The sequence below is a fragment of the Prunus mume genome, linkage group LG6 (assembly GCF_029339155.1).
Source record: "Prunus mume cultivar Tortuosa linkage group LG6, ASM2933915v1, whole genome shotgun sequence".
Taxonomy (NCBI): domain Eukaryota; kingdom Viridiplantae; phylum Streptophyta; class Magnoliopsida; order Rosales; family Rosaceae; genus Prunus; species Prunus mume.
In genome coordinates this window covers 13,604,608-13,632,605 of record NC_142703.1, presented here as the reverse complement: position 1 = coordinate 13,632,605, position 27,998 = coordinate 13,604,608, and the positions used below count along the sequence as shown (strand labels likewise).

The 27,998-nt window shown below is 40.1% G+C and overlaps 1 protein-coding gene and 1 pseudogene across 2 annotated transcripts; one reads left to right on the top strand and one right to left on the bottom strand.

Annotated features, from left to right (window-relative positions):
* Window positions 1-205: 205 nt before the first annotated feature.
* Window positions 206-1,361, bottom strand: LOC103335032 (putative xyloglucan endotransglucosylase/hydrolase protein 10; annotated as a pseudogene). Its single transcript, XR_016128124.1, has 4 exons — window positions 1,172-1,361; window positions 985-1,085; window positions 689-882; window positions 206-549 (listed from the first exon to the last, which is right to left on the bottom strand). The product of XR_016128124.1 is annotated as a putative xyloglucan endotransglucosylase/hydrolase protein 10 (transcript).
* An 11,863-nt stretch (window positions 1,362-13,224) lies between these two features.
* LOC103335033 (uncharacterized) lies at window positions 13,225-27,260 on the top strand. Its single transcript, XM_089055067.1, has 3 exons — window positions 13,225-13,418; window positions 24,029-25,464; window positions 26,435-27,260. Exons 1-3 carry the CDS (start codon window positions 13,225-13,227, stop codon window positions 27,136-27,138), a joined length of 2,334 nt encoding a protein of 777 aa, XP_088911193.1. The 3' UTR covers window positions 27,139-27,260.
* Window positions 27,261-27,998: the final 738 nt, after the last annotated feature.

Genomic DNA, 27,998 nt, shown 5'->3' with positions numbered 1-27,998 from the left:
CCACCATTGAGTTAGAGACATTTACTTTCATTAAACTTTTCAGATGTACTAGAATCGTTTTCAGTAATAAAAATACAATTTAGAGTATTTGTTAATCTTGATGTCTTAAGTTTTGCTTAATCTTGGTATATATATTAATTTTTTATTGCAGAATATACAGGGTAGGGCCTATGATGAGAGTTTTATGTAAGAACCAAAAAGAAAATTAAAAAGAAAAAAATGTGCAATAGTAAAATTGGCTATTAATGGGCCCTTTGACCAACCTTCTCTGTGTTTTTGTTAGGGTGCTGAACTTCTTCTTGTTCCACCAGTTTGTAGGGCTCTCTGCCCTGCAAAACCTTGCATTTCCTTTCCAAACACAGGCATCAATCTTGTAGTTTCTGAATGAAGCTATGAATGGGCCCTTTGACCAATCAGTTTTGTCCTTGCCGCCTCTTGTCGCCGTTCCATAGGCTGGTTTTTATGCTCATTGGCTGCCACCTTGGAAATGCTACACCCTTGTCTGCATGGTTTCTGTATTCTCTGATTGGAACCCAATCCACCATGAACCTACAAGCAAAAATACACCAAGTTTCTCCATTAAAATTACTTCGAATCGTTTTTCTTCTTGTTGATTTTTTAAAGAAGAAAACTTATGTAAGCAAGACTCAAATTAAATACTGATTAGCTCATTTGAAAGATGGCATACACAATTTGGTGAAGGTTCCATAGTATTGAGTAGGTATGGAAGTCCTTTGTTGGATCAAACCACAGATTGACCCTCTCTTCACGGTTGCCAAATCCATCAGCAAACATGTTTGTTTGAATGATATATGGTTTGCCTGCCACATGTCCAAGGAACTCGAAGTCTACTTCGTCACGGTTAGGTTGATCAGATGTCAGCTGCATTAAAATTAATTTCCATTTGATCAAATATATGCTGTTAATTACTCAATAATAAGCAACAACAACAAAAAGCAGAAGAAGAAAACGTTTTCTACTTACATAATAGGCCACAACTGTGCCTGCTGAATCACCTGGTACTAGTTTAATTTGCATGTCAATTTGTCCAAACAAAAACATCTGATTTGAAGCAAAACCAGCTTCTTGAATTTTGAAGGAAAATGAAAAACAAAGGATCGGACTTCAGAAATGTTAAAACTAATTAAAGAATTTTGAATTTTGATCATACCGGATTCTTGGTCGAGCTTCATACTCCTTGTCCTGCCATCAGCTGAAGTGTTTACATTGCTAGGAGACCATGTCACAAAGAAATCCTTGTTGAAGTCCCCTGTTGACACAACGGAACCATCTGTAATTCGAAACGATGTCAAAGTCAGAATAAGCCCAATAAAGATGACAATTCTGTAATTATCACTCATGGTTTAACTCTGGTTTTTTTTTTTTTTTAATAGTGTGTTATGGAGGCATATGATAGCAACATGTTGAAGAGAGCTGTGTATAGGTATTACACTCCATGACGCCTTTAAGGTTATTCTTTCCCTCCTTTTGTAGGGTTGTGCATGCATGAGTTGGATTTCCTTTGTACCCATTTTTTTTTACTACTAGCAAAGCCTCAAGTCATCAACTGCACATATTGAATTAATAATGGAACTCATAGAACATAGTTATAAACTTTGTATATAAATTTTGAAGAGATTCCAAATTCGAATTTCTTATTGCAGAATATACAGGGTAGGGAACCAACGATCCTATGATGAGAGTTTTATGCAAGAACCAAAAAGAAAACTAAAGAAAAAAATGTGCAACAGTAAAATTGGCTATTAAGCATCAAAATGAAAAGTCATGTGAGTATGAGAAGTAAGAAGGGGGCACACTTAGAAGAAACAAAGCTGTCATTAATAGAACCATTAGAAAATGGCGGAAGATTACGAAGTCATTCAACTACTGAACATGGTTCGTTAGCAGACAATAAACACCCTAAAATAACAAATCATCAAACGACTAGTCAAACTAAACTAATTGTTCCTTCATAACTACATTGCATAATGGCGTAATGGAAGAAACATCTTGTTCAGTCATCATGGAGAGGTGACTTGTTTTCTGATTCTGCTCGAGCACCTAACTGGAGTAACAATTTCTTCTTCTCCCTGGCCCTGCAGAAACAAAGCACAAATTATGAGAAACAATAAGATGGTGAATGCCGAAACCAACAAAGCAATTCCCAGCATAGTCACCATGGAAACCTTAAATTCAGTCTCATCAACTGCAAGATCCACTTCTTCTGAAGTTTGAACATTCTCACATGAAGCATCCACTTTTGAGCTTATAGGACTGTGATTAGAGGTGTCAAACGGGTCGTGCCGTGTCGGCCCATCCCATTTAAACTCGTGCTTTTAATGTTTTAGGTCGGGCCGGCTCATTTTAATTATCGGGCCGTGCGTGCCGGCCCATTTAGTAAAATTATTGATCTCGGCCCGGCCCAAAGCCCATGTCCATATTGAAACGGGCTGGGCCGGGCTCGTGCCGTGCCCGTGCTCGTGCTCGTGCCATACTCGGGCCCAAGAACCAATCCATTTAATTTGAATTTTTTTCACTTCATTTTTTTTTTCACTAGATAATTCAAATTATAAACATTAAAAATATAATTAGAGGCAAGAAATGATGAACTATTTGAAAACATTAATCAATCAAACATCCAAACAATATGAAAATGGCAGAGGGCAAAAAGTGTCAAACTCTACAAAGTCCACTTCAACTTTTCATCTTTAAACAACTTATTATTTTATATGTGAAATAATGTATTGCTTTGATTATAAGATAAGCATATATGTCATATGTACTGATTAGATATCAAGTCCAATATTGTTTAATTAATTTGTAGTTGATATGTTTAATTAATTAAGGACCCAAGTAATTTTCCTAAAATGAAAGACATCAAATATATATTTATGATTAAAAAAACATATAAATAATGACATTAGATGTCAAATGATTGCATTTTGACTTTTGAGAAAGAAAAAAATGTTAAGTGGGCCGTGCTTGGGCTCGTGCCGTGCTTGAAGCGTGCTCGGGCCAAGCCCGGCCCATGTCGGGCCATGGGCCCGCCCGGTCCATTGGACTTTATTTTTGATCCCGCAGCCCAAGTTTTCGTGTCGTGCGAGCACGGCCCATTAATATTTGTGCTCGTGCCGTGTCGTGCCTCATTTAAATGGGCCGGGCTGCGTGCCGTCTTGGGCCGGCCCGTCCCCGTTGACACTCTAATCGTGATCCTTGAAAGACTCCACTTCATGACCAAGATGCTCATTTCACTTTCAAGCTCCGGATTCCGAAATTACGATGTCAACTAAATCAAGCATGTGCAGCCAAGTACTACTTCCCGGACATAAAATTATTGTTTCATCAAACCTCTTGGTGTTAACAATGCTTCGACCTCTTGGTCAACTTGTTCTTCATGTTCGGATCAACACGTACTACTTCTACAAGTGCTCTCAATCTGCTCCAATCTCTGGCTGACCCTTTTCTTCCACAACTTGGATTTCAACAGGTGTTTTGGCCCTCTCCATTAACTTTTTCATCATATTCGGATCAAGCATATACTTCTACAGTGTTTGCACCAATCTCTGTCCGACCATTCTCTCCCAAGGCTTCAATGTCAACTACATCAAACTCATACTTCCTTTCCATTTCTTTGTCACTGTGGTCATATTCCTTCAAGAAGCTCAGGTCCTTAAGCACGGAACTATCAATTGCCGGTGAATGAATAACTGAAACAGACAAAAAAGCAACTACCAACAATAGAAGCAAAGCAGTGAACTTTGATTTCCAAAAGAAGCCTGTCTTGGAGGACCATTTTACTTCAAGAGCCTCCTCCTTTGACATGAAAGTGTTGGTGGTGCTAATGTCGCATGGTTCAGACACATTGACCCCCTGCTTTTCCTCTTCTTCCTCTTCTTCATTTTCTTCCGTAGCTTGCCTCTTTTACCACCGCATCGTAACATCTTCCAATTCCTTCGAGAATATTGATGAGTTTCCTCAGTAGTAGGGCTCGTCAATGGGCGAGCCGGGCTTACCCGCCCAAATTTAATGGGCTTAGGCCGGGTCGAGCCGGGCTTTAAAGAGGAAAGAGAAAATATCGGGCCAGGCCGGGCTGGGTTTTTTAGAAAATTCAAAGCCCAAGCCCAAGCCATGAGCCGGGCTTGAGAAAGCCCATCGGGCGGGGGCTAAGCCCAACGGGCTGGGCCGAAACGGACCTACTTCATTCGAAAAAAATCATAAACTTAATCATAAGGGCATTTTAGTCCAAATTTGAGATTAAACTCACTTAATTCCAATATTTTCACATCAAACCAAATTCATAAAACACTCAATAAAGTCACACAACTTAATAAGATTTTCCACAAAAATAATAAAACCAAGTATTATTTTTGAGGTTATTACATAATTAGACCGAAATATGTTTTAAGAAATAATTTTAAAAAATAATAAGTATCAAAAAATATATTTTTTAAAGGATTGTATGAATAAATATGCAAATGTTTGGTGATGTGTTCAAGAAAAGCATTATTATATTTGTTGGTACGATTATGTTTCGTGATATGATTATATTTGGTGATATGATATGTTGTTCATCTTATATATATATATATATATATAATTGTTGTATTAATAATTGACACAAATTAATGTGCTAATCATCCAATTATAAACTAGGAATGGGTAAAGAAAAGTAAATGAAATGAAACAAATTATATATGTGATTTAAGTGATATAATCCTAATCATAAACTCTTATTTATACATAATTATATATGTATGCGGGCCTAACGGGCCGGGCTTTTGTGGGGCCGGACCGGGTTTTCTTAGTCTTAATCGGGCCGGGCCTATGGGTGGGCCGACACCTGCCCAAGCCTAGCCCGCCCAAGGCAGGCCATCTCAAAGCCCATAACGGCCGGGCCGGACTTTTTCAATGGGTCGGGCGGGATCCCATCGGCCCGTGAGCCCGCGGGCCAAATGATGAGGCCTACTCAGTAGTATCAGTGTTCAAGAGCTTCCAGAGATGAAGTTATCCTCAAGTCTCTTGCCCTCTCTTTCCTTACTAAGATAATATTCAATTCTTGGGTTGGGTCTATAATGAAGGAACTGAGGCCTCGGAGAAAGATAATTGGTTTTAGGATCGTAAGGATGAGCAGCGGGATCATCATCAAGGGGTGCTATGACCGGACTGGACTTCGGACAACAAGGTGGAGGACTAATCTTGAAACTCGGAGTTGTGAAAACCAGATGAGGGGCAAGGCCTACCTTCGTGTGCTATGGATCCTCCACCGATGAAACCTTGGAACAGCTCTGGTCCTTGCCATTTTCTTTGTCCTCGGAATCGCGAAAGGTAACCACGGTTGCCCTTCCCATCGAGCTTCGTCGGAGGTTCTCTGCAATTAACAACAATAAAGCAAGAAAAAATCAGAAACATAAACCAAAAGAAGTACAACATATATGAATTTTATGTGCCTTTCTCTCATTTTCTCAGCCATTTTCTTGGCAACCAAACAGAGAAAATCATCACGAAAAAACCCTATTCATGGTTGGTTGACCCCTTCTTACTCCCTTCCTTGGCTACTTAGAAAACACCCTTTAGCGTAAGAGCTCTTGAAGAGGGATGCATCTCGATCCGCCATCGCTACTCAAATTCCTTCGCGGTGGCGGTCTTTGGTAGTCCCTGATGCAGCCGGATAAATGAAGAAGCAGCGATTCATCAAGTTCAATCGAGATCTGTCTTCCGCTTGCAAAGACGAGAATGGAATCCAGATCAGAGTAGATTCAATACAATAGAAGGGCTGAAAGAATGAAGAAATTCGTTGAAAAAACCGACTACTTCAGAGATAGGATGATCACTAGCCCTCTTCTCTTGACCTCTTTCACCGGATTGGATTCCATACGGATTCCCCAGATCTGCCCTTCTACGTCATCTCTTCTGAAAGATTCGGTGCATTGCCAGTTCCATCCCACTCCCATGCACTTCCCTTTTAGAGAACTACTGCTCATGTATTAAATTCAAAAAAGCCTAATCATGTGCCACACTACATTCCCAAGCCTCCATATCCTCAACGGTTGGTTGCGCCCAAGAAAGACACTCATTACAATGAAATCATGGAGATGTTTAAGAAAGTCCAAATAAATCTCCCATTACTTGATGCTATCAAGCAAATTCCTTCCTATGCTTAAAAATCTTTGCACACAAGGGTGCAAGAGAGGTTTCACTTTCTGAGGAAGTTAGCGCGCGTAAAATCCCAACTAAGTGCAAGGATCCAGGAGTTTCACTATTTCTTGTGTCATTGGAGATCATCAATTCGAGAAGGCATTACTCGATCTTGGGGCTAAGCGTAAATTTGATGCCATATTCATTTACGAGCAATTAAGGCTTGGTGAGCTAAAACCGACTTCTATAACACTCGAATTGGTGATTTTCAAGACCCTGGCTCTCGCCTCTCTGCATAGCATTGGCTTGAGATTCACAAATCAATGAAGAGAAATAACTATTGCTACGAGGAAATAGAATGAGACAAGAATCTCTGGAGATCGTCCCTCTCCTGGTCACAGAAGTCAGATTCTACAAAGATCTCTGACGTGTGTAAAAGTAAGTGAAATGAGCCCTTTTGGGGCGAATGAAAGAGTAGCACTTACTCCGGAGTTCTAATTGGATTGGAGACATGGGTTCTACGAGGGGAGCTCTATATCGTATATTTCTTGGCGTGATCTACTACATAAGTAGCTTCATAGCAGCTCCATCTATCACTTGATTGTGAAAGACCCGATTTAGGAGACCCACTATGGCGGTCTCACGCTGCCATCCCGATATCCTATTTGTTTGTAATTTGCGTGCTCCTTCATGCAATCTCACTACCACCTCCACAAGTCCGCCATCAACACCTCATTTCTCTTCCTTCCTATGGAAGATGGGGATCGGTCATTCACGAGCGCATTCCGGTCTCGAAAGCACAAAAAGAGCCATTTCGCACATAGGTGACTCACTTTTTGAGAACTCGACCCTAGCCAAAATAGCGTTGATTCATTTTTCGCCGGCTCGAAGGAGCAGAAAAGTCGACTCCACCATAGAGTGGAAAAGGAAAGTAAGAAATAGCTGCTAGGTGAGATAAACTTTTGAATTGGACAGGCGGCAAAATCGCGTTGGTAGAAATCGCGGTAGAGGCGGATTAAAGGCTCACAGTAGTGAGCTTTCCAACAGTTCGGAAGAATGGATTTGTTTCAACGAGGAATACGGAATCAGTTACCACGTGCAAGTTAAAGCATCCTTGCCATCAAAGAGCACCACAAGGCTTCGCCTTTACATCTCTGTCGGTTTCAGCGAATAAATGTTAAGCCAAAAACCACGATAAATGGGGGCGGGCGTCGATCCATAACCCAACCGGTCACTTTAGATTCCCGATTATTTGGAGGCTACGGGCAAAGAGGTTTTATTGAAGGCTTGCCGCTCTTGCGTTGATTTGCATATGTGAATGTTTGAGATTACCTAAAGGGGTATGTGATGGAACAATTTCATTGCCTTCTGCTGGAAGTTGTGAGAAAGGGGCTCGGCAAGAAGAGATCCCTTCCGCCCTATTGAGAGATGGGGAGGAAGCGAAGCTACTTGTTGAAGCCTCGGTGAGAGAATCAATGGAAAGAAATATCATCGTTTTGACCAAATGGAGCGTTCTTTGTAACTTCTTTTCTAAGAGAATACTAGGATCTTCTTCGATGGGCCCTAGTCCGACATTGGTGGGGAATAGAAGGAAGTTGACTAGTCGGTTGATAGTGAACCATCTCTCAAGAAACAATGCGGAATTTTCACAGCCTCTCAAGAGTTTTGGGCAATTGCGCCTTTGGCGCCATTTCTTCTTGATGAGCCTATTCGTCGCAGAGAAAGCTTTGGCGCTAAGGCGAAGGCTAAGGTTGGACGTCCCTTGGAAGTCAGAATCGTCCCCCAAAGAGCATCCAGTTGGAAAGAAGATACAACGCAAGCGTCGTGAGAATGTAGTTGAGTTATCTAGTGTGCCTGAGGCTATTTCACCATTGGGACTAATAATAGTACCCCCCGAGGCTGTTGTGAAGTCTCTGAACTCTGCCTAGTCAATGTGTTGCAGCAAGGTGTTGTCTAGGGGTAGGTTGGGGTCTTCTAATGGGGGTTTGCTTTGTGAGATCAAGGTTTACATCTTGCTTGAACATCAAAAAGAGGCATTTATTTGGAGCAGAAAGCCAGGAAGGTAAAGGCCGTCCATCGGAAGCTAAGATGGTTCGGCCAAAAGAACATGTGTTAGAACATCTCGAAACGGAACCCAGAGTCTTTATCTACATCTCCGCGGGCCTCGAAACATGAGACTTTATCTGAATCCTACGGGTTTTGCACCTTTATCATAGTGTTTTTGAGGCGTCTTAGTAAGCAAGGTTGGATCAACTCAGCGATACCTTCCGACAGATTCTTATTAGTAGAAGATGACAAAGAATGACTTTTTACCTTGGAGCGGATAAGAAGATTTCATCGAGGTTGGATTGAGGAATGTCTAATGTCATATGAAACAAGTCACTCGAACAACAGAATGGAATAATCGGATTAATCGAACTTTGTTCCTCATGCGAATCACACCTGAAACTAACTAGATTCTTATCTCGAATTCATCGACGAGGAAAACACAAGAGCTCGAGTGCCTTTCCTCCCGAAATCTCCATTTTAATGGTTCCTCAACCTTTGATGATTTCCATAGGTTGGTAAAGGAGGGGTACCCTTCCGTCATTATTCAATCACTTTAGGGTTTAAGGTTTATGTCGATATCTAATGTGGCATGATGTCTTTCGTCGTCAAGTTCAGTCCGTTGGGTCGGTTGAGTTGCAAGGTTCGCTCCCTCGGTCGAGTGGTAGTCGGGAAGCTTTTCTTTATCGGCCATAGTTGGTCGTCATATATTTAAATGAGGATGTCCTTTGCCTTCTACCCGATGCGCGTGGCGATTATTCCTATTAATAGTTACGCTACTAAGATAGTTCCTTCAAAGCCCTACCTCTCAAGCTCGTGACTGCGTAAGGAGGATGGCGGAAGGAGGCGTGTCTCTTTGTAATGTCACTTGAACAACCATGGAGCGGCGTAAAGCTTTTTAATTATCATTACGGCCCGGTTAAGCTACTAAGGACATTTTGAGTGCCCATTGATTGCTTCCCCTGAAGCTGTCAGCTAACTCATTTGGTCGATAACTCCGCTAGGCAAGGGTCATTCGAGTTAGGTTAGTCCCTTTTCGTTTTAAAGCGTGGAGTGCCTTAGGGGATCAAGAAGCACCGTAGCTATTATTCTTGAGTTAGATCTACAGTGTCTTAGAGAAGAATAAAGAAAGAAAGAAAGCAAGGAAAGGACCGTTTCCCCCTCTCCTATGGTCAGTGGATTAATTCCCCCTGGGAGATCTAACTCTAAAAGTCTTACTTGAGTCGTATTTGTGCCCTTTATGAGTATCGTTCGACTCACTGTGAGGAGTCTCACTCTCTTTCGGCATTCCTTCATGGATGTTTAAGTTTACCATTGCTTAGGAATCCCGTACAAACAAGATAAAAAACAACAAATACTAAGAAAATACCACCCCTTTATTACAGCTGGCTCCTTTCCTAGTCCTAGCGTTGGATAAATCAACTTACAATCGTGCTTGTTCCTTTACTGATGAGCCGCGTCGCCCTTTTAATTACATCTATGTCAATCAAACCTTCAAAGGAAGCGGATGAGCAACAGCCATAGTGAGCGTGATGAGGAGACAAAGTCGAGTTAGATATGTAGTCGCTTGGTTGTTCTGATGGTCTCATTCAAGGGAGTGCTATGGGAGATTATTCACGCTTTTGCTTGTAGTCTTGAGCGGTCGGAAGGCAAGCCAAACAAGCCTGAGGCCCAAGGCAAGGCGAGCGTTACTAACCAAGCTGGAGTGGAGCTACTAGTCGTCTTGTCTTCAAGCGAAGGCGAGCAACTAGATAACTAGAGCTAGAAAGAGAGCCAAAGGCGAAGGTGCTCAAGCAAGGCAGCGCAAGCACCCCTCTCGCAGATCAATAAATAAAAGCTTCGCTTAGGGCGACCAGCTTTCGATTAAGCTCAAAATTCCCTTAGGAAAGGTGACCGTATCTTGGTCGCTCCGGGCTCTACGGAACCAGCGTACCTTGGGACACGCGCTACAAAAGGCTTAGGAAGCGGGCTGTCGATGAAGGGACTTAAGTAACTATCTAACTTTGAAGCTATTACACCCAAAGGTGAAACCACGAGCGTGTAACCTGACTTCAAGAATCGAAGAAAAAACAAAAGAAAAAAGAAATTTTAGACTCTAGAAGAGTGAAATGATGAGTGGTGAAGACCAAGAAAATAACGAAAAGAAGGATTAAAACTTTGAAAACGGTCAGTTTGGGGTTATAAAATTTTCTTGGAATTGGAGCTTGAAGATTCTGAGCGTGTCTCCTTTCGGAACCTCTACGGTAGAGATGCTCATTGACATAACGCGAGCGTATATGACCTCTCCCACTACATTTAATGATAACGTTAAACATTTTGGGTAGGGAAGCAGAGAGAAAGAATTGGCGTGTAAAACGAGGCGGCGTGGGTCGACGGTGGGCACTGAGAGAGGCTGGAGAAAGAGGGCCTGGGTTAGAGAAAGAGCAAGAAACAGAGAGGGCGCAAGAAACACAGAGAGAGAGAGGCGGGAATGAGATGAGAGGGAGGTATTATCTAATATATTGAATTATCTATTAGTCAAAACCTCACACCTTAATGGAAATAACTAAATTAAGTAAATAAAAGTTACTAAATAAAACTAATTAATAATCAAAACTAGTTAACTAAACAATTTAGAGACAGAAAGGGAAGACAAAGCTCAAGTGTCTTTAAGCAAGGGTATTCTAGGTATTCAACCTTCAGATTATTGGGCCGCATTTTTGAGTTACGGCAAAGGAAAACAGCATGGGCCGATCCAATGGAGCCCAAAAAACTAAAAGACTAGTCTCAGGTTCTTTTGTTATCATTTTCCAACATCCATTTGGCTGCCGTTGGACGCTTTTTAAAAAAAAATATTTAGGTAAAAATCAATTTAATGATTAGGCATGAGTAAAATTTTATTTCAAATTATATCAAATCCAAAAAAAATGTTATTAAATGACCACATTATTTTTTACTTTTGGGTCTGAAAACAAGGCAATTACTAATTACTAACTATTGGCTCCTAGTAGCTTAATTGGAATTGGATCCGGTCATCCCCCATTGAGGTATAGATAAACACGGACACTCTCTCTCTCTCTCTCTCATTCTCTTCCTCACAAACTGTGATAGAAAACTGCTTTGACATCCACAAGCCTTGGCCTTTCACTTTCCCACTCTGCACTTTGACTACTATTGCTTTGCTTCTCAGGTACTTTCCCCGTCCCTTCCATCACCTTCCTCCTTGCTCTTTCCCATTTTCTATTTTTTCCAGTAACGCCTTTTATTCATTTCTAGATTAGTATAAATTTCCTATCTTTGGTGCCTATGACTGTTGCAGAACTCTTCGGTGCTCACAATTTACTATTTTTGAAGATGGGTTTTGCTTGTGGATCAATAAAGATGTGAAGGGCATTTAAGTAACAATGGCTTGATAAAAAAGATATGAAGAAAATGATTCTCTCTATCTCTCTCTCATCATTATAGGACCACGCCCCTTTTTCCTATAAATGTATATTGTTTTATATATTTAAGGACATGACCACTTCACAATAAAGGAATAGGTAAAAAGACAAACTTTCTTTGGGTGGTTGGTTAGGGAGAGCACTTTTACAGAGGTTTTTTTCTCCCCACGCAGAAAAGAGTCCAAGTGGAAATTCTCATGCAGATTTGCCGTTTTTGGGTCTTTGGGACCATTTTCCTTTTGATCTTTCCTTCCATTTATGGAAAACTATTGTGTTTTATGTATCGCTACCTCATCCTCGTTATGCCACAGCTGCTGTGAACTTGAGGGTGGCAGCGAAGCCTAACTATAACTACACCTTAAACTCTTGCGTTGGAAGGCAGCAATGCCTGCATTATACTCAAGTGGTTTTGAAAAACTCTATTAGGCTGGGGTGTGCTAGGTGTCACGGGTCGCACATAGACAAGTGCTACCGTGACTCCGTTGGGACATCTATACGCTTAAAAGGTAGTCTAAGCGTGGAAGGGCGAGAGCTTAAGAGCTAGAATGGTTGGTGTTGGCCGAGTTGCATTTGTGAAGGGTATTTTGGGTATTTCCGAAGGTTCGGGAGGAACCTGAAGGAACCAAGAATACCGAAATGTTCGTGATGTCGAGGCAGGATCATGTGGTTCACAATTGGAGTTCGTATGAGAGTTATGCCCAATTATGACTCTCGTGTACGGTGATGTTCCTCCTAGCGAAGGCTAAATGCATAAAATGCTATATAGGGGTGACATGGTATCATGCTCTCCACCACCCCTGGTGCTTACACCCTTATGGCACTAAGCGAGTATCCTTATGACATTAGAGGTAGTCATAAGGGCGGACATAAGATTGTTGAAGGATAATCTGTGTCTCAGGGAAAGAATTCCGAGGACGATCTGAATTCTGTGGGCCGTTCGTATTGCACATCATTGTAAAGAGTGAGGTCAACATATGGCATTCGCTATGCCATCGACTAGCGAGGCATTTGACAATACTTGATGGACTTGGCTTGGGTTCGGCCTTGTCCAAGATGGAAGGAAGATATTCGGATGCCGGTACGCATGGGTTGCGACCCCATGCAATGCATAGATGGTTATGTGGGACTTTCGGAATACATATGTCGCCAAGGCTTGGGCGACATGCAAGTATGACAGCTTGCATGTATAGCTTGAGGATGTGGGCTATCATGGACGCTAAATGAATGACCGACAGAAGTGTGGGTAAGCCGATGGTGTGTTGGATCGCTATGTCTTAACTTGGACATGAGCGAGCCATGAGTTAAGCATGCGACGTGGTCGATGCAATTGACGTGTCTTATGCAATGCTTGATGTATGGGCGTCGAGGGTTCGTTGCCGGATGCGGAGTGATTGTATTGTCACATGGTAGTGTGACTCGTTGTCTAGGGGAAGACGACACTTGAAGGGGAACGTCTCGCGGAGTTGTGAGAGTCATGAATATCATGCACGATGGGAGAAGGCTTACTAGGATTCTATGGGATCTAGGCATGCGTGTGTGCTTTGAGTGACGAAATTTGTGTTTCGCTTTCGCGCGCCGCGCTCACTCATCCCGTGACAAGTAGTATCGAGCGAAATCTCTAATGATTGAAGAGGATGTCAAAGAGCTGATCAATTCGGATGGTGGTTCTGCTCAAATGATTCGCACCTTTGATACAAACAGTGAAGCTCTGATCCCAGGACAAGTAGGATTAGAGTTGATCGATTCAGATGGTGGTTTCTGTGTGAGGGATTCGTACCTAGAAGAGATTGGTGATGGAGAAACTTTGATAGCAAGGTAGCAGGTCATTGCCTGTGATGGGTAGTGGACTTGCGAAGTTGGATGAAGAACCCAACGTCACTGTGTTGGAATCAGGTTGTGTGACGATTGATGGAAACCCGTCTTGGTTCTGGATCTTATGGAAGGGTGAAGGTATCCAAAAAGATTGCCTCGAAGTTCTGAGAAGACATCAAGCAGGATGACTCTAAGATGTGGGATGATGGTTGGTTTTGTTGCTCGGTTGCTAGTTTTCTAATCATTACCAAGCGCCCGGAGTAAGCGGGGTTACGACTCGTGGAAGTGATGTTGCTTGTTCGATTAGGATGTGGGGAGGATGGGAGCGAGTTTGGTGAGTGTTGGAAATTGGCTGGCACTCGAACCATGACATACCATTGAAGGTTGTGTAAACTATGTTGGCAACAAGTGTTGGCAGACATTGAAAGACCCTTGTTCAGGGAAGATTTGTGAGGGCGGAAGACCGAAAGAGCTATCTTTGAAGGAAGTAAGTTGCCGACGAACTAGGCTCCATTGAGGGAGTAAGTTGCTGAAGGACTAGGCTTTAAAGAAGAAGTCACTCAAGTGGTTGCTTTTGCAACTGTGGAGAACGTGGGGGTGATGCATAATGTTTGACACAAGGTTGCGAGCTAATATTCGGAATGCTGGAGTGTTCCAAAGGTGGATCCCATAGTCTTCCTTGTGAGGATGGTGGCTAAGGACACAGTACGTCCGCACTTTGTGGGAGGCCGAAGATGGAGTAACTTGAAGGAGGATGTCTTACTTGTTCCCTTGGGGATGTTATGGAAGTATGTTCTACCAAGTTCAAGTTTGGGCGTTGTTAGGTGGCTCTACTCATAGTAGGGATGACATTGAACCTTGGGGAGTTGCAAAGGCCTAAAGTGTTGTAGAGCTTTGCTTCGAAGCACGTTGACGTGAGGGTGCGTCAACGAAATAAGTGGGGGAGACCCACGAAGTTCATTGGAGACAATGGCGCGAAGCTTGGTGAGAGTGTCGAAGATTGGCAATACTCAAATCATCGCATGTCATAAACGGTTGTGTTGAAGTCAGTTGGTGATGAGTGTTGAATGGATGGTGCAAGACCTTTGTTCAGGGAAAGGTTGTGGGAACTCAAGACCGGAATGGTGTAGTCTTGAAGGGAGTAAGTCATTGCTGACGGGCTAGGCTCCATTGAGGGAGTAAGTCAGCTGACGGGCTAGGCTTTAATGAAGGAGTCACTTAAGTGGTTGCTCTTACAATTGTTGAGAACGGGTGGTGAGACACAATGTTTGACACAAGGTTGCTAACTGATTTTCGGAACGAGGAAGTGTTCGAAAGAGGTAGATCCCGGAGTCTCACTTGTGAGCATGGTTTCTAAGGACATGGGGTATGTCCACACTTGATGGCAGACAATGTTGGAGTAACTTGGGTGTTGACAGACTTACTTGTTCCCGTGGGGATGCTATAGAAGTGGTTCTGCCGAGTCCGTTTGGGGTATTGGTAGTCGGTGGTTCTACTTGTAATAGGGGCGATGTCTAACCTTGGTGAATTGTGATAGCCTAAGTGTTGTGGAATTTTGCTGTAGAGGTACCTTGAGGTGAAGGTGTGCCAACGAGATTAGTAGGGAGAACCTCGAATGCCTGGGAAGTATGGCGTCAGGAGCACAAACAAATGGAGGTGCCGCGGAGGACACACGGTTGGCTTTCGAGTCATGCCCGGGCGGGGTGCATCTTTTTAATGTGGAAAATGTGGAAGTACTTGACCAACGAGCTAGGTGTTTGTTCAATGGTTGAGTGCGGCAAGAGACAGAGGTCTCGGCCCAAAAAAGGGAAAGGAATACAACTTTGAAAGAGAAGTTGAGAAGGGATAAGGCAGTGGTGCTTTGTGGTCCTTGGAGCGAAGAAAAGAGGATATTCCTATATGGTGTTGTTATGCAACAATATAGTGGGCATGTCGACGAGGACGTCGCCATTATCGTGGGGGAGAATGTCACGGATCGCACATAAGTGAGTGCTATCGTGATTCCAAAGTTGACAGTCAGTGGGGCACGTCGGCGAGGACGTCCGACACTATCGTGGGGAAAATGTCACGGGTCGCACATAGACAAGTGCTACCGTGACTCAGTTGGGACTATGCGCTTAAGAGGTAGTCTAAGCGTGGAAGGCGAGAGCTTAAGAGTTAGAATGGTTGGTGTTGGTGAGTTGCACTTGTGAAGGGTATTTTGGGTATTTTCGAAGGTTACGGGAGGAACCTGAAGGAACCAAGAATACCAAAATGTTCGTGATGTCAAGACGAGGATCATGACGGTTCACCATTCGGAGTTCGTATGAGGAGTTATGCCCAATTATGACTCCTCGTGCACAGTGATGTTCCTCCTAGCAGAAGGCTAAATGCATAAAATGCTATATAGGGGGTGATATGGTGTCATGCTCTCCACCACCCCTGGTGCTTACACCCTTGTGGCACTAAGCGAGCATCCTTATGACATTGAAGGTAGTCATAAGGGCGGGCATAAGATTGTTGAAGGATAATCTGTGTCTCAGGGAAAGGAATTCAGGACAAGATTTAACACGCTGGGGCCGTTCGTATTGCGCATCGTTGTAAAGAGTGAGGTCAACGTATGGCATTCGCTATGCCAATGGCTAGCGAGGCATTTGACAATACTCGATGGACTTGGCTTAGGTTCGGCCTTGTCCAAGATGGAAGGAAGATATTCGGATGCGATGCGCGCATGAGTTGCGACCCCATGAAATGCATAGATGGTTATGTGTGACATTCGGAATACATATGTCGCCAAGGCTTGAGCGACATGCAAGTATGACTGAGCTTGCGTATATAGCTTGAGGATGTGGGCTATCGTGGACGCGTTAAAGGAATGACCGACAGAAGTGTGGGTAAACCGATGGTGTGTTGGATCGCTATGTCTTGACTTGGACATGAGCGAGCCATAAGTTAAGCATGCGACGTGGTCGATGCAGCTTGACGTGTCTTATGCAACGCTTGATGTATGGGCGTCGAGGATTCGTTGCCGGATGCGGAGTGATTGTATTGTCACATGGTAGTGTGACTCGTTGTCTAGGGAAGACGACACTTGAAGGGGAACCTCTCGCGAAGTTGTGAGAGTCATGAATATCATGCAGTGGGAGAAGGTCGACTTGGATTCGATGGGATCCTAGGCGAGCAGGTGTGCTTTGAGTGGCTAAATTTGTGTTTCGCTTCCGCGCGCCGCACCGCTCGCTCATCCCGTGACATAGGGTTCAGGTGCAACAATGGGTGGTGGTTTGTGACTTGCAACTATGACCCTCATGGCAACTATGTTGGGCAGCGTCCTTATTAATTAAGGAGGCTTAAGCTTAATCTAGATTTGATTAAGCAATTAATGGAATGGATGCCTGCTAATTAATAAGGTGAAAATAAAAAATAATTAAGGTGATATGTGATAATTAAACAAAGCCTCCTTTGATAAAATAAGTGATGGTGCACTAGTACTCCTTGCTTTTAGTCACCAAGTGTGTTTTTATGTTTTGGTTCGTTTTGAGGTTGTCTTGATCAACTTTTTCAACTTTCAAAGTGTACTTTGCTCGTTGATTGGCAAGAAATGAATAATAATGGTTCTACTGTAGTATAGCCGCGGGGCTATACCAATATATTTTATTTGTGAAGTATAGTCGCGCGACTATAATCTTTAAATGTATTTTTTATTTATTTTGAGAGTATAGCCCCCCGGCTATAGAATTTAAGTATTTTTTTAAATTTAAAGCGTACAGCCGACCGGCTATACAAATTTAAATATTTTTTTTCTTTAAGAAGTATAGCCGCCCGGCTATAATCGTGAAATATTTTTTTATTTACGGGGTGTAGCCAAACGGCTGTACGCTTTGAATATATATATATTTATTTAAAAAGTATAGCCAATCGGCTATTTGTTTTTATCTTTTTTAAATTTAAGGAGTATAACGTGGCTATACTCTTTAAATATATTTTCAGAGAAATGCACAACCTCTATATGATTATTGATTTCTAACCTAGAAATAATAATTTGCTACACAATAAGATAGAGAAAAGCAAAAACACTAAAATAAAATTAAATGGTTTTTTGTTTTCTTTAATTTATCAATACTTAGGCAGAGAGCACTCCTTCGGAAGGTTGCCTTGGAACCTTTGTTTGTCTTGGCAATACTCATAAATCATGTGGTGCTTTCTAACCCATTTGAACAACCTTCTCTGTGTTTTTGTTAGGGTGCTGAACTTCTTCTTGTTCCACCAGTTTGTAGGGCTCTCTGCCCTGCAAAACCTTGCATTTCCTTTCCAAACACAGGCATCAATCTTGTAGTTTCTGAATGAAGCTATGAATAGGATAGGCCCTTTGACCAATCAGTTTTGTCCTTGCCGCCTCTTGTCGCCCAGCTGTCGCCGTTCCATAGGAATACCCAAAAATTAAAAAAGCACTGAACTACTAAAAATAACTTGCATCAAACATTATTTTTGAGCTTGCATGGTTCCTTCTCTCTTCGGGCGAGCGATTTCATAGAGTTAGATAGGAACAACATTTACTTTGCAACAAATGGAATTGACCCCTTTAATGTTCACAAACCATGTACAACTCGTGAGATCGGCATCTTCTGCCTCGATAATGAAAGAGTCGAGAGATCCTTTCCAAGCATCCAAGAGTCAATGGGGTCTCGAATGAGTTGGTTTACTCCAAGTTTGGGATAGAGACTAGCTAGATATAACTTATAAGATTGATGAGTATCGTTGAACACACTTTACTCTTAGAAAATACTACTTTAGGCACAAGTTGCAGTTTGTTGTCATTTTGATTTATTTTCTGTTCTTTGATCCCAAGGAGTGACTATACCTTTATTTTCTTTGATTCAAAGGCATAGTAGTTGCAGTGTAGATCATATTCTTATCAATATTTATTCCATGCAATGCCCTTTTTGCAAACCGACCTCTTATTTGTTCATGTTTAATTTCAACTTTCTATCTCACCGACTTCTAACAACCGACCTCTTATTTGAGAGATCCTTTTTGCAAACCGACCTTTTATTTGTTCATGTTCATGTTTAAAATCAAGCTTTGGAAAAGAGAGATTGTTCAATTTTCAATTCTAGGGTGCATATGTGGAATAATGTATAGGAGTGAGCTATAACCTAATTGGTTCCAATCCAAATTCAAATTTATTTTGAAGAATTTGCCAACCGATCCATCTTAGTATAAGAATTCAATTCCATACAAATGAGTATTCAATTCCATACAAATGAGAATTTAGTGGAAGAATTTGATGGTGGTGGTGGCGGCCGGGCCCAATGGGCCTCCCACGTTGTGGGGCCTAATTATGGGCCAACCTTTTTTGTTATAGTTTTTTTTTAAGAGTAATAATCAAAATAATTTCAAGTATTCAAACAAAATAGCATAAAGAGTTGCTTGAGAGATTAGACTTTTTAAAAAAATACAAGTGATACGAGGAAAATAATGAGTTAAATATAGGACTTGAGTGTAAGGGCTTGGCATTCTTTGTCTTTGTGAAAATAATCATTGTTCTTTGTGAGAGAAATCGGTTATGAGAAAGCAGTTTGGCGTTTGGTAAAATTTTTGTTAAAAGTGTTGTTGATGTTGATTTTACGCATAATCAGAAAATGATTGCTGCATAATCATTAAACCCAACACCTCTTCAAAACTGATTCATGCATAATCGAAAATGAAAGCACCTACTTGCTTTCCTTATAGCTTTCTCTCACAGAATTTTTAACAATAAGTGATTTTTTTCGCAGTTTACCAAACGGGTTGGACTTCTCAAAATTTTTAAAAAATCACTTATCACCCCAAATAAGCAATGCCAAACTGACACTAAGAGTAAACGCTTGCTCATAGATCATGATTCATGACAAAGTCCATGTGGGGTATGTTAGTCTACTTCCAAACTTCCTCTTTTGGAAATCCTAGCATGAATTAGCTTTGGGCCTTTGATTGGTACATATTTTTCCCATAATACTAACACAAATGCACATAAAGCCTTCTTCTTCTTTTTTCAATATTTATCGCAACACAAAATAAGTTCAAATTTATTTAGGTAAAAATCAATTTAATGATTAGTCATGAGTAAAATTTGATTTCAAATTGGGTAATTCTATATGAACCCCATTATTTCCTCTTTGCACCCCACATTTTATTTACACCCCACTGAATTTTAATAAAATTTAAAATTACTCACTATACCCCATTTTTCTTTCTAAATTGCCCATATGAACCCCATTCCCTAACCTATTGTGTAAACCCCATTCCCTAACCTATTGTGTAAACCCCATTACATACGTGGGGTGTAGTGAGCAATTTAAATTTTAAATTTAAGTTTTTTAATCCTTAACGGTAATTATGTACAAAGATAAAATAAGTTATTTATGTTTAAAATTAATATGGAATGCGAAAAGCAAATAATGAAGTGTCAATAAAATCTCCCTTTCAAATTATATCAATCCAAAAAAAGTGTTATTAAATTACCATATTATTTTTTACTTTTTGGGTCTGACAACAAGGCAATTACTAATTACTACCTACTGGCTCCTAGTTAGCTTAATTGGAATTGGATCCGGTCATCCCCTATTGAGGTATAGAAAAAGACGGACACTCTCTCTCTTCCTCGGTGTGTGACCTGCTCTGGCATCCACAAGCCTTGCCCTTTTACTTTCCCACACTGCACTTTGACTACTCTGCTTTGCTTCTCAGGTACTTTCCCCTTCCCCTCCATCACCTTCCTCCTTGATCTTTCCCATTTTGTATTTTCTCCAAGAACGCCTTTTATTCATTTCTGGATTAGTATAAATTTCCTATCTTTGGTGTCTATGACTGTTGCAGAGCTCTTTGGTGCTCACATTTTACTATTTTTGAAAGATGGGTTTTGCTTGTGGATCAATAAAGATGGGATTTTTTTGGTTTTAAGTTTCGTGAGTCAAATTTTTTTTTTCAGTATCTTTTTGATTGAGCGGTGTTCTAGGGTTTGATTGTGGCTCTAAAGATGAACTCCTAGTATTTTCATTTTGGCTTAATTATGTACATACCCCATGTGCTTTCAAACTTATCTCAGATTACAACATGTGTTTGCAAACGGCTCAAAGTACCCCAACCTTTTAAAAACCGTCTCACGTTACATACATCAGTTTTTTGATGTTCCGTCACGAGCGTTCTTTCATCCCCCTCAAAATTCCAAAACAGCAGCCCCTCCCTTTGTTATTGTTCATCCGACTTTGGTGTCATCTCCTCCTCCAACCACCCCAAGCGACAACATGAGTATCAAAAGAACCAGCACGTTGTCCTCTACTAGCCTCACATATCAGCCGCTGCCAACCACCATTTGGATCGCCGGAAAAAATAAGAAATTGGCTGGTTTTTACCCAAATTCGGACGATTCCGAGCACCATTTGCTTCAATCCAGGTATGGTTTTTCAACCTCTCGAGCTATTCTTGCTGCTAGTTGTGTTGGTTAGGATAAATTTCTGAGTTTTGAAGGGTAAATAAGCGATGAACAGTAACAAAGGGGAGGGTTATGGAATTTGTTGGGGGAATGAACTGAACGTTCGTAATGGAACGTCAAAAACTGACGGAATGGGTAAGGTGAGACGGTTTTTAAAAAGTTGAGGGGTACTTTGAACCGTTTGCAAACACAAGTGGTAATCTGAGATAAGTTTGAAAGTAAATGGGCATGTACATAATTAAACCTTTCATTTTCATATATATGGCCTGTTAAAAAAATTTGTGCCCCTTAGTCTGATGGGCCCTTGGCTCTTGCCCTGGCCAGGGCTGGCTCCCAAAAATTGATGGGGCCCACTTTTGTTTAGGAATTTAATGATCATACAAATTTCAAGTATCTAAAATAGCATTACAAAAGCCAATGGATATAGCTTAGTTGTTTGAGTTCTTCCATCTCTATTTATGTGGGTAGACCTCCTCTAATCGCTTATTCTAAAAAAAATATTAAAAAGTAGTTTCTTTTAGGTCGAAAAGCATTTAAAAAGAGTTGCCAAAAAGATTTGGGTTTTATTATAGTATAAGTGATATTGGGAGAGATAAATTGAACATACAACTTCAACCTCATTTCAGATGCATCTTGTGTGGTATCCAAATTGGTGATCATGAATCATGACTGAATCCAAAACGTGGCGTTAAGTCGCTAGTATCTTCTTCCAAGATCAGCACATGATTTTCCTTTCGGAAATTCTAACATTAAGTTAGGCTTTTCATTGTTACATGTTTTTTCCCTAATGCAAAATATAACATTTTGAAATATATATTTTTCAATATCTATTTCAATGTAACCGCAGTATTCTAATAAATAAATTCATATGTTTTTTTCCTAATGCAAAATATCATGCTCTTTACACGGCGTATAAAAACACAAAACTCCACTTTGCTTTAGTGATAACAATTGTCTTTAATTAAAAACCGCATTGTCAATATGCACATCAGTGTTGGTGAAAAAGGTTTTGTTGGCGACAATGATACCAACATATTACTCAAGTATTAAAAAAATAATAATTTCAAGTATTCAAAACAAAAATAGCATAAAGAGTTGCTTGAGAGATTCTTTCTAAAACCAAGAATACCTTCCATCCCCATGTAAAAGAGGCAATCCTAATTTTTTTCTTGCTGGTCAAGGAATTCTGAAGAGAGATAAAAAAAAAACCCGACTCAATTTATCTTCTATAAGGCCTTCTTTCTTCCTTAAACTCTACAATCAAATAATAAATCTAATGAATTTCCAATCCTACTAGGAGAAAGACTAGGGGTGTGCAAAATCCAATTCAAACCAATCATACAAGTCAAACAAAGTAGGGTAAATATTCAATTATGCTCATATATAATTCTTCTCCAATATGGAGGTATTTATAGAGAAGTACAACCCTAAATAAAATAGAAAATAAATCCAAATTACAATAGAAAATAAATCTCAATTACAATAGGAAATAAATCTCAATTATAATTGGACTAGATAAATGGTAAGTAACTAAAATCCTAACTAAGTAAGGACTCGCCAACAATACAGACCAAATCACCCTAATTTGAGTTGGATTTGCATACGCATTTGTATGGGATTGGATTCTTATACTAAGCTGGATTGGATGGAAAATTCTTCAAAATAAATTTGGATTTGAATTGGAACCAATGCCCATCCCTAAGATACACATATTACAGAATAGGTTGAGTAATCTTTTTTAAGTTTATTAGTTTTATATTTTGGATTATAGGCAAGTTTCTGACACTTGCAATGTTTGCAAATAGGTAGAAGAAAATATAGGGGTCTAATAGAGGCGGAGCCCATCAATGTAACAGATCCCCCTTTATTAGAGAGATCGTATAAGTTGGTCTCTAAAAATGATCTCCTAGTATTTTCGTTTTCATATATATGGACTGTTAAAAAAATTTGTGCCCCTTGGTCTGATGGGCCCTGAGCTCTTGCCCTGGCCAGGGCCAGCTCCCAAAAATTTATGGGGCCTACTTTTGTTTTGGAATTTAATGATCATATAAATTTAAAGTATCTAAAATAGCATTACAAAAGTCAATGAGTATAGCTCAGTTGTTTGAGTTCTTCAACCTCCATTTATATGGGTAGACCTCCCCTAATCGCTTGTTCTAAAAAAACAAAAAAACAAAAAGGAGTTTCTTTTAGGTCGAAAAGCATTTAAAAAGAGTTGCCAAAAAGATTAGGGTTTTATTATAGTACAAGTGATATTGGGAGAGATAAATTGAACATACGACTTCAACTTCATTTCAGATGCATCATATTGTGTGTTATCCGAAATGGTGATCAAGAATCCAAAACGTGGCGTTAAGTTGCTAGTATCTTCTTCCAAGATCAGTACATGATTTTCCCTTTCGGGAATTCTAACATTAAGTTAGGCTTTTCATTGTTACATGTTTTTTCCCTAATGCAAACAATGATACCAACATAATATTCAAGTATTCAAAAAAAAAATAATTTCAAGTATTTAAAATTTATATATATATATATATATACATATATTATATATATAGCATAAAGAGTTGCTTGAGAGATTCTTTCTAAAACCAAGAATACCTTCCAGTAGTCCACTTCCCCATGTAAAAGGAGCAATCCTAATTTTTTTCTTGTTGTTCAAGGAATTCTGAAGAGAAAAAAAACGCGACCCAATTTATCTTCTACAAGGCCTTCTTTCTTCCTTAAACCCTACAATCAAATAATAAATCCAATGAATTTCCAATCCTACTAGGAGATAGACTAGAGGTGTGCAGAATCCAATTCAAACCAATCATACCGACCAAATCACCCTAATTTGAGTTGGATTTGTATGGGATTGGATTCTTATACTAAGCTGGATTGGATGGCAAATTCTTCAAAATAAATTTGGATTTGGATTGGACCCAATGCACATCCCTAAGATACACAGATTCCCTGATGAATTAGGTTAGCTCACTCCTATGTATTATTCCACATGCACCGTATTTATTGTACATACAGCACAAAAGCTCTAGCATCGGCATCCTATAGTCGCTCTTTTGCAAATCTTGATTTTTCAAATATTGTTAATCAAACAGAGAGAGATGAGTGAGGCTCTATTTTTGGCCTATCAAAATCTGGGTGACTACCTCTCTTTAAGCAGCTGGTTCCCTTGCTTCACGCTCAAGAAACTATTACTTCAACTCAGAGAAAAATCAGATAAGATGAAGAGAAAGCAATATGAAAACCAAACCAGTAGTTGTTTTGAGTACAGCAGCAGCAGCGGGTGGCAGAGAGTACACGAAGATATCATGGAGATGATTGTACGGCGCTTGAGTTTAAGGGATCAAATTCGCACAGGTCTTGCCTGCAAGTCTTGGAATTCAGTTTGTATGCGAGGACACATCCGCGGTGCTCAAGAAGCGCCCTGGTTAGTTCTTCCTCAGGATCCAAATTGCAAGTACTTGTCCTTTACCAACCTTGCCGACGGCAAAGGTCACAAGTTGAGGCTGCCTAAGCCAATTCATGGAAGTCGGTTTTATGGCTCTTCAAGAGGTTGGTTAATTATGATCCAAGAAAAAAGACTGAATTCTAAAATGTTTCTGTTTAACCCGGTTTCAGGAGCCTTATGCCAACTTCCACCATTGGCGACAATTCCATCTTTCAAAAAGTTTGTAGAAACAGAATGGGATTTGTGTGGTACCAGCTTTTTCTTTCATCACATTGTGCTATCCACCTCAGATATTAATAATTCAGAATGTATGGTGGCAGCGATATTTGATAATTTAAAGGTGTTGGTTATGTGTAGACCTGGAGACAAAACATGGAGTGGCTTCCAGGTATTAGATGAAAATGAACATCATTACAAATTATTGTTTTCTAGTACTGGTAAGTTATACTCCTTGGCTATTAGTTATATTAAGAGTGAGCTCATCCGACCTCACACTATAAAATTTGGAGATGTGGAAGTGGAATTGATCTTAGTCTATGATAACGAGGAGTGGATTGCAAGTGACATTGAGTATCATAATGACTACAAAATCAGTTTAAATGGGGAATACGAATCATTCTTGTTTGAATCAACCAACAATGAAGTCTTGGTGATCCATCAAATGAGAGATGTTTTTGAAATTCGCAGAAGCGTGGATGATGAGGATGATCAAGAACTGGAACTGGAACTGGAAGGAGGAAATCATCAAGATGATGATGATGAAGAACACAACATGCAAGAAGAAAATGATGATGAACTCGAGGAGGGCGGCACTGACAATGATTATCAATATTTCAGGACAGCTGGTTTTAAAGTTTACAAGATTCATCCTGAGACTGGTGACTTTCTTAGGGAACAAAGTTTGGGGGATCAAACATTATTTTTGAGCTTTCATGGTTCCTTCTCTCTTCGGGCGAGCGATTTCATAGAGTTAGACAAAAACAACATTTACTTTGCAACAAATGGAATCGACCCCTTTAATGTTCACAAACCATTTACAACTCGTGAGATTGGCATCTTCTGCCTCGATAATGAAAGAGTTGAGAGATCCTTTCCAAGCGTTCAAGAGTCAATGGGGTCTCGAATGAGTTGGTTTACTCCAAGTTTGGGATAGAGACTAGAGACACAAAGAGACACATGTTGCAGTTTGTAATAGCTTTACTGCTAAGAGAGGAAGTGGGTTCTTTGGTATATGTTGGAAATGTTGCTCTTGCATTATGCTTTACTCGCCCTATAAGAAACACAAATTTAAACTCAACTTTGTTTTGTCCTTTGTTTTTTTTTTCTTGTACAAATTATTCCGGTTGCCTAGTTATTGATGCTTGATTACCAATTTCCAGTTCCTTTTTATTATTTTCTTTTTGGAGGTTAATTGGGTTGTTCTTATATAGAGGTTTAAACTTGGGATCCCTAATCTTCAATTGCTCATTGGGAGACATTTGGACTCTGCAGGAGTTGTTTGGGGTCGAATCTACCACATATAAGATAACCCTCACAAGAAAAAGGGTATTCAGTACTTGTTGCTATTTCACGTATGACAAATGTAAACAATTGATTCGTGTCCGACGACTGTGTACTATGTTATGTAGTAGAATGCATAAGATATAGAACGATTATAATAACTTAATCCACGATATCCATGATGATTGTAAGTCAACGTAAAAGACATTACTATATATGAGTTGGACCTTTCAACATTCATTCCCATAAATAAAACTAATACATACTTCAGAAGAATTTGATTTGGGTGGTGTACATATGTTGTACGTATGTTTTGGGTGTTGATATTGTAGTTATGTCCAAAACTACATGGTTCTTCTAGACTTCTATTCACTTATTTTTTCCATGTAAACCTTGAATACTAAAACCTAAATCCAAAACGCTAATTTTTCAAGAAAATGTAGTTATAATTTTTCAATCTCCATTCTGCTGTGAGCAAATTATTGGCTCCTGCCAGTCAAGGGCAGCAACCAGAATAGTGGTTACAATTCACAACCAGCTAGCACTGTCCTCATTGTCAATTCAGTATTGCAACAAATGTGCAGAGCTAGAATCTAGTAACTTTGTTGTAAAATGCAGAAATGGAGAAAAGACAGAGTGAGCTCATCCAACCTCGCACCATAAAATTTGGAGATGCAGAAGTGGAATTGATCTTAGTCTATGATAACGAGGAGCAGATTGGAATTGACGTTGAGTATCATAATGACTACAAAATCAGTTTAAATGGGGAATACAACTCATTCTTGTTTGAATCAACCAACAATGAAGTCTTGGTGATCCATCAAATAGGAGATGTTTTTAAAATTCGCAGAAGCGTGGATGATGAGGATGATCAAGAACTGGAACTGGAACTCGAAGGAGGGAATCATCATCAAGATGATGATGAAGAAGAAGAACACAACATGCAAGAAGAAAATGATGACGAGCTCGAGGAGGGCAACACTGACGATGATCATGAATATTTCAGGACATCTGGTTTTAAAGTTTACAAGATTGATCCTGAGACTGGTGACTTTCTTCAGGAACAAAGTTTGGGGGATCAAACCTTATTTTTGAGCGTGCATGGTTTCTTCTCTCTTCGGGCGAGCCATTTAATAGAGTTAGAAAGGAACAACATTTACTTTGCAACAATTGGATTGGACCCCTTTAATGTTCGCAAACCATTTACATCTCGTGAGATCGGCATCTTCTGCCTCGATAATGAAAGAGTTGAGAGATCCTTTCCAAGCGTCCAAAAGCCAATGGGGTCTCGAATGAGTTGGTTTACTCCAAGTTTGGGATAGAGACTAGCTAGATATAACTTATAAGATAGACGAGTATCTTTGAACACCCTTGTCTCTTAGAAAATAAAACAACTTTCATTGCACAAGTTCCAGTTTGTAGTCATTTTGATTTATTTTCTGTTATTTGATCCCAAGGAGTGATTTCATTATGCCATTTTGTAAATTGTAACTCAAATTTTCCCGTTTTATGTATTTTATTAGAGTTTCAAGTTCTTCTTCTGCTCTAACTCTAAATCAATAATTGGTCAAAGGGCTCCTACATAGCTGCATTCAGAAACTACAATTGATGCCACAAAATAAAATACATTACAACCGCAAAACTCTCAGTGGAATTCTACTCGTTCAGGGTACTTTGTTCCTTAAGTTGTGTGTGGATGCAATGCAATTCAAAATTTTGACTACTGTGAGTTTCTTTGTCTCATAAGTCTTAAGCGATGGATGGAGAGAGATTTGAATTGTTCATAAATAAATAAATGAAGCCAAGTGTTTGAATCTATCTCATATTTCATCCTCCCCAGCTCCTCTTCCCTCATTTTCTGTATCTTCATTCCTGTTTTCTTCCTCCTCTTGCTCTTATACCTGCTTCCTATAATCTCCAGAGCACAATATATATGAGGGTAGGGAATTAGGGATCCCAAGTTGAAACCCACCCCCATGTTAGAATTGAAATACAGAAAATGATCTGGTCCGGTCCTAAAATACACTACACGGAGGCAATAGACAGACAGACAGTCACAGCACCTAGTTTACCTAATGAGAATCAGAAAAAGGCCAAAATTCTAAACAAGTCTCCATCTCTTCCCAATCCCAATCCCACTTTATATACAATTGATACATATTGTTTTGTAAGTTGACACTAC

Bases quoted from the DNA above. Each gene is read 5' to 3' on its own strand.
- LOC103335033 (XM_089055067.1), top strand. From the start codon at position 13,225: ATGATTGAAGAGGATGTCAAAGAGCTGATCAATTCGGATGGTGGTTCT. The intron at 13,419-24,028 runs GTAGCAGGTCAT...CTCTTTAAGCAG, and splicing joins GGAGAAACTTTGATAGCAAG to CTGGTTCCCTTGCTTCACGC. The intron at 25,465-26,434 runs GATAGAGACTAG...TGTAAAATGCAG, and splicing joins TTGGTTTACTCCAAGTTTGG to AAATGGAGAAAAGACAGAGT.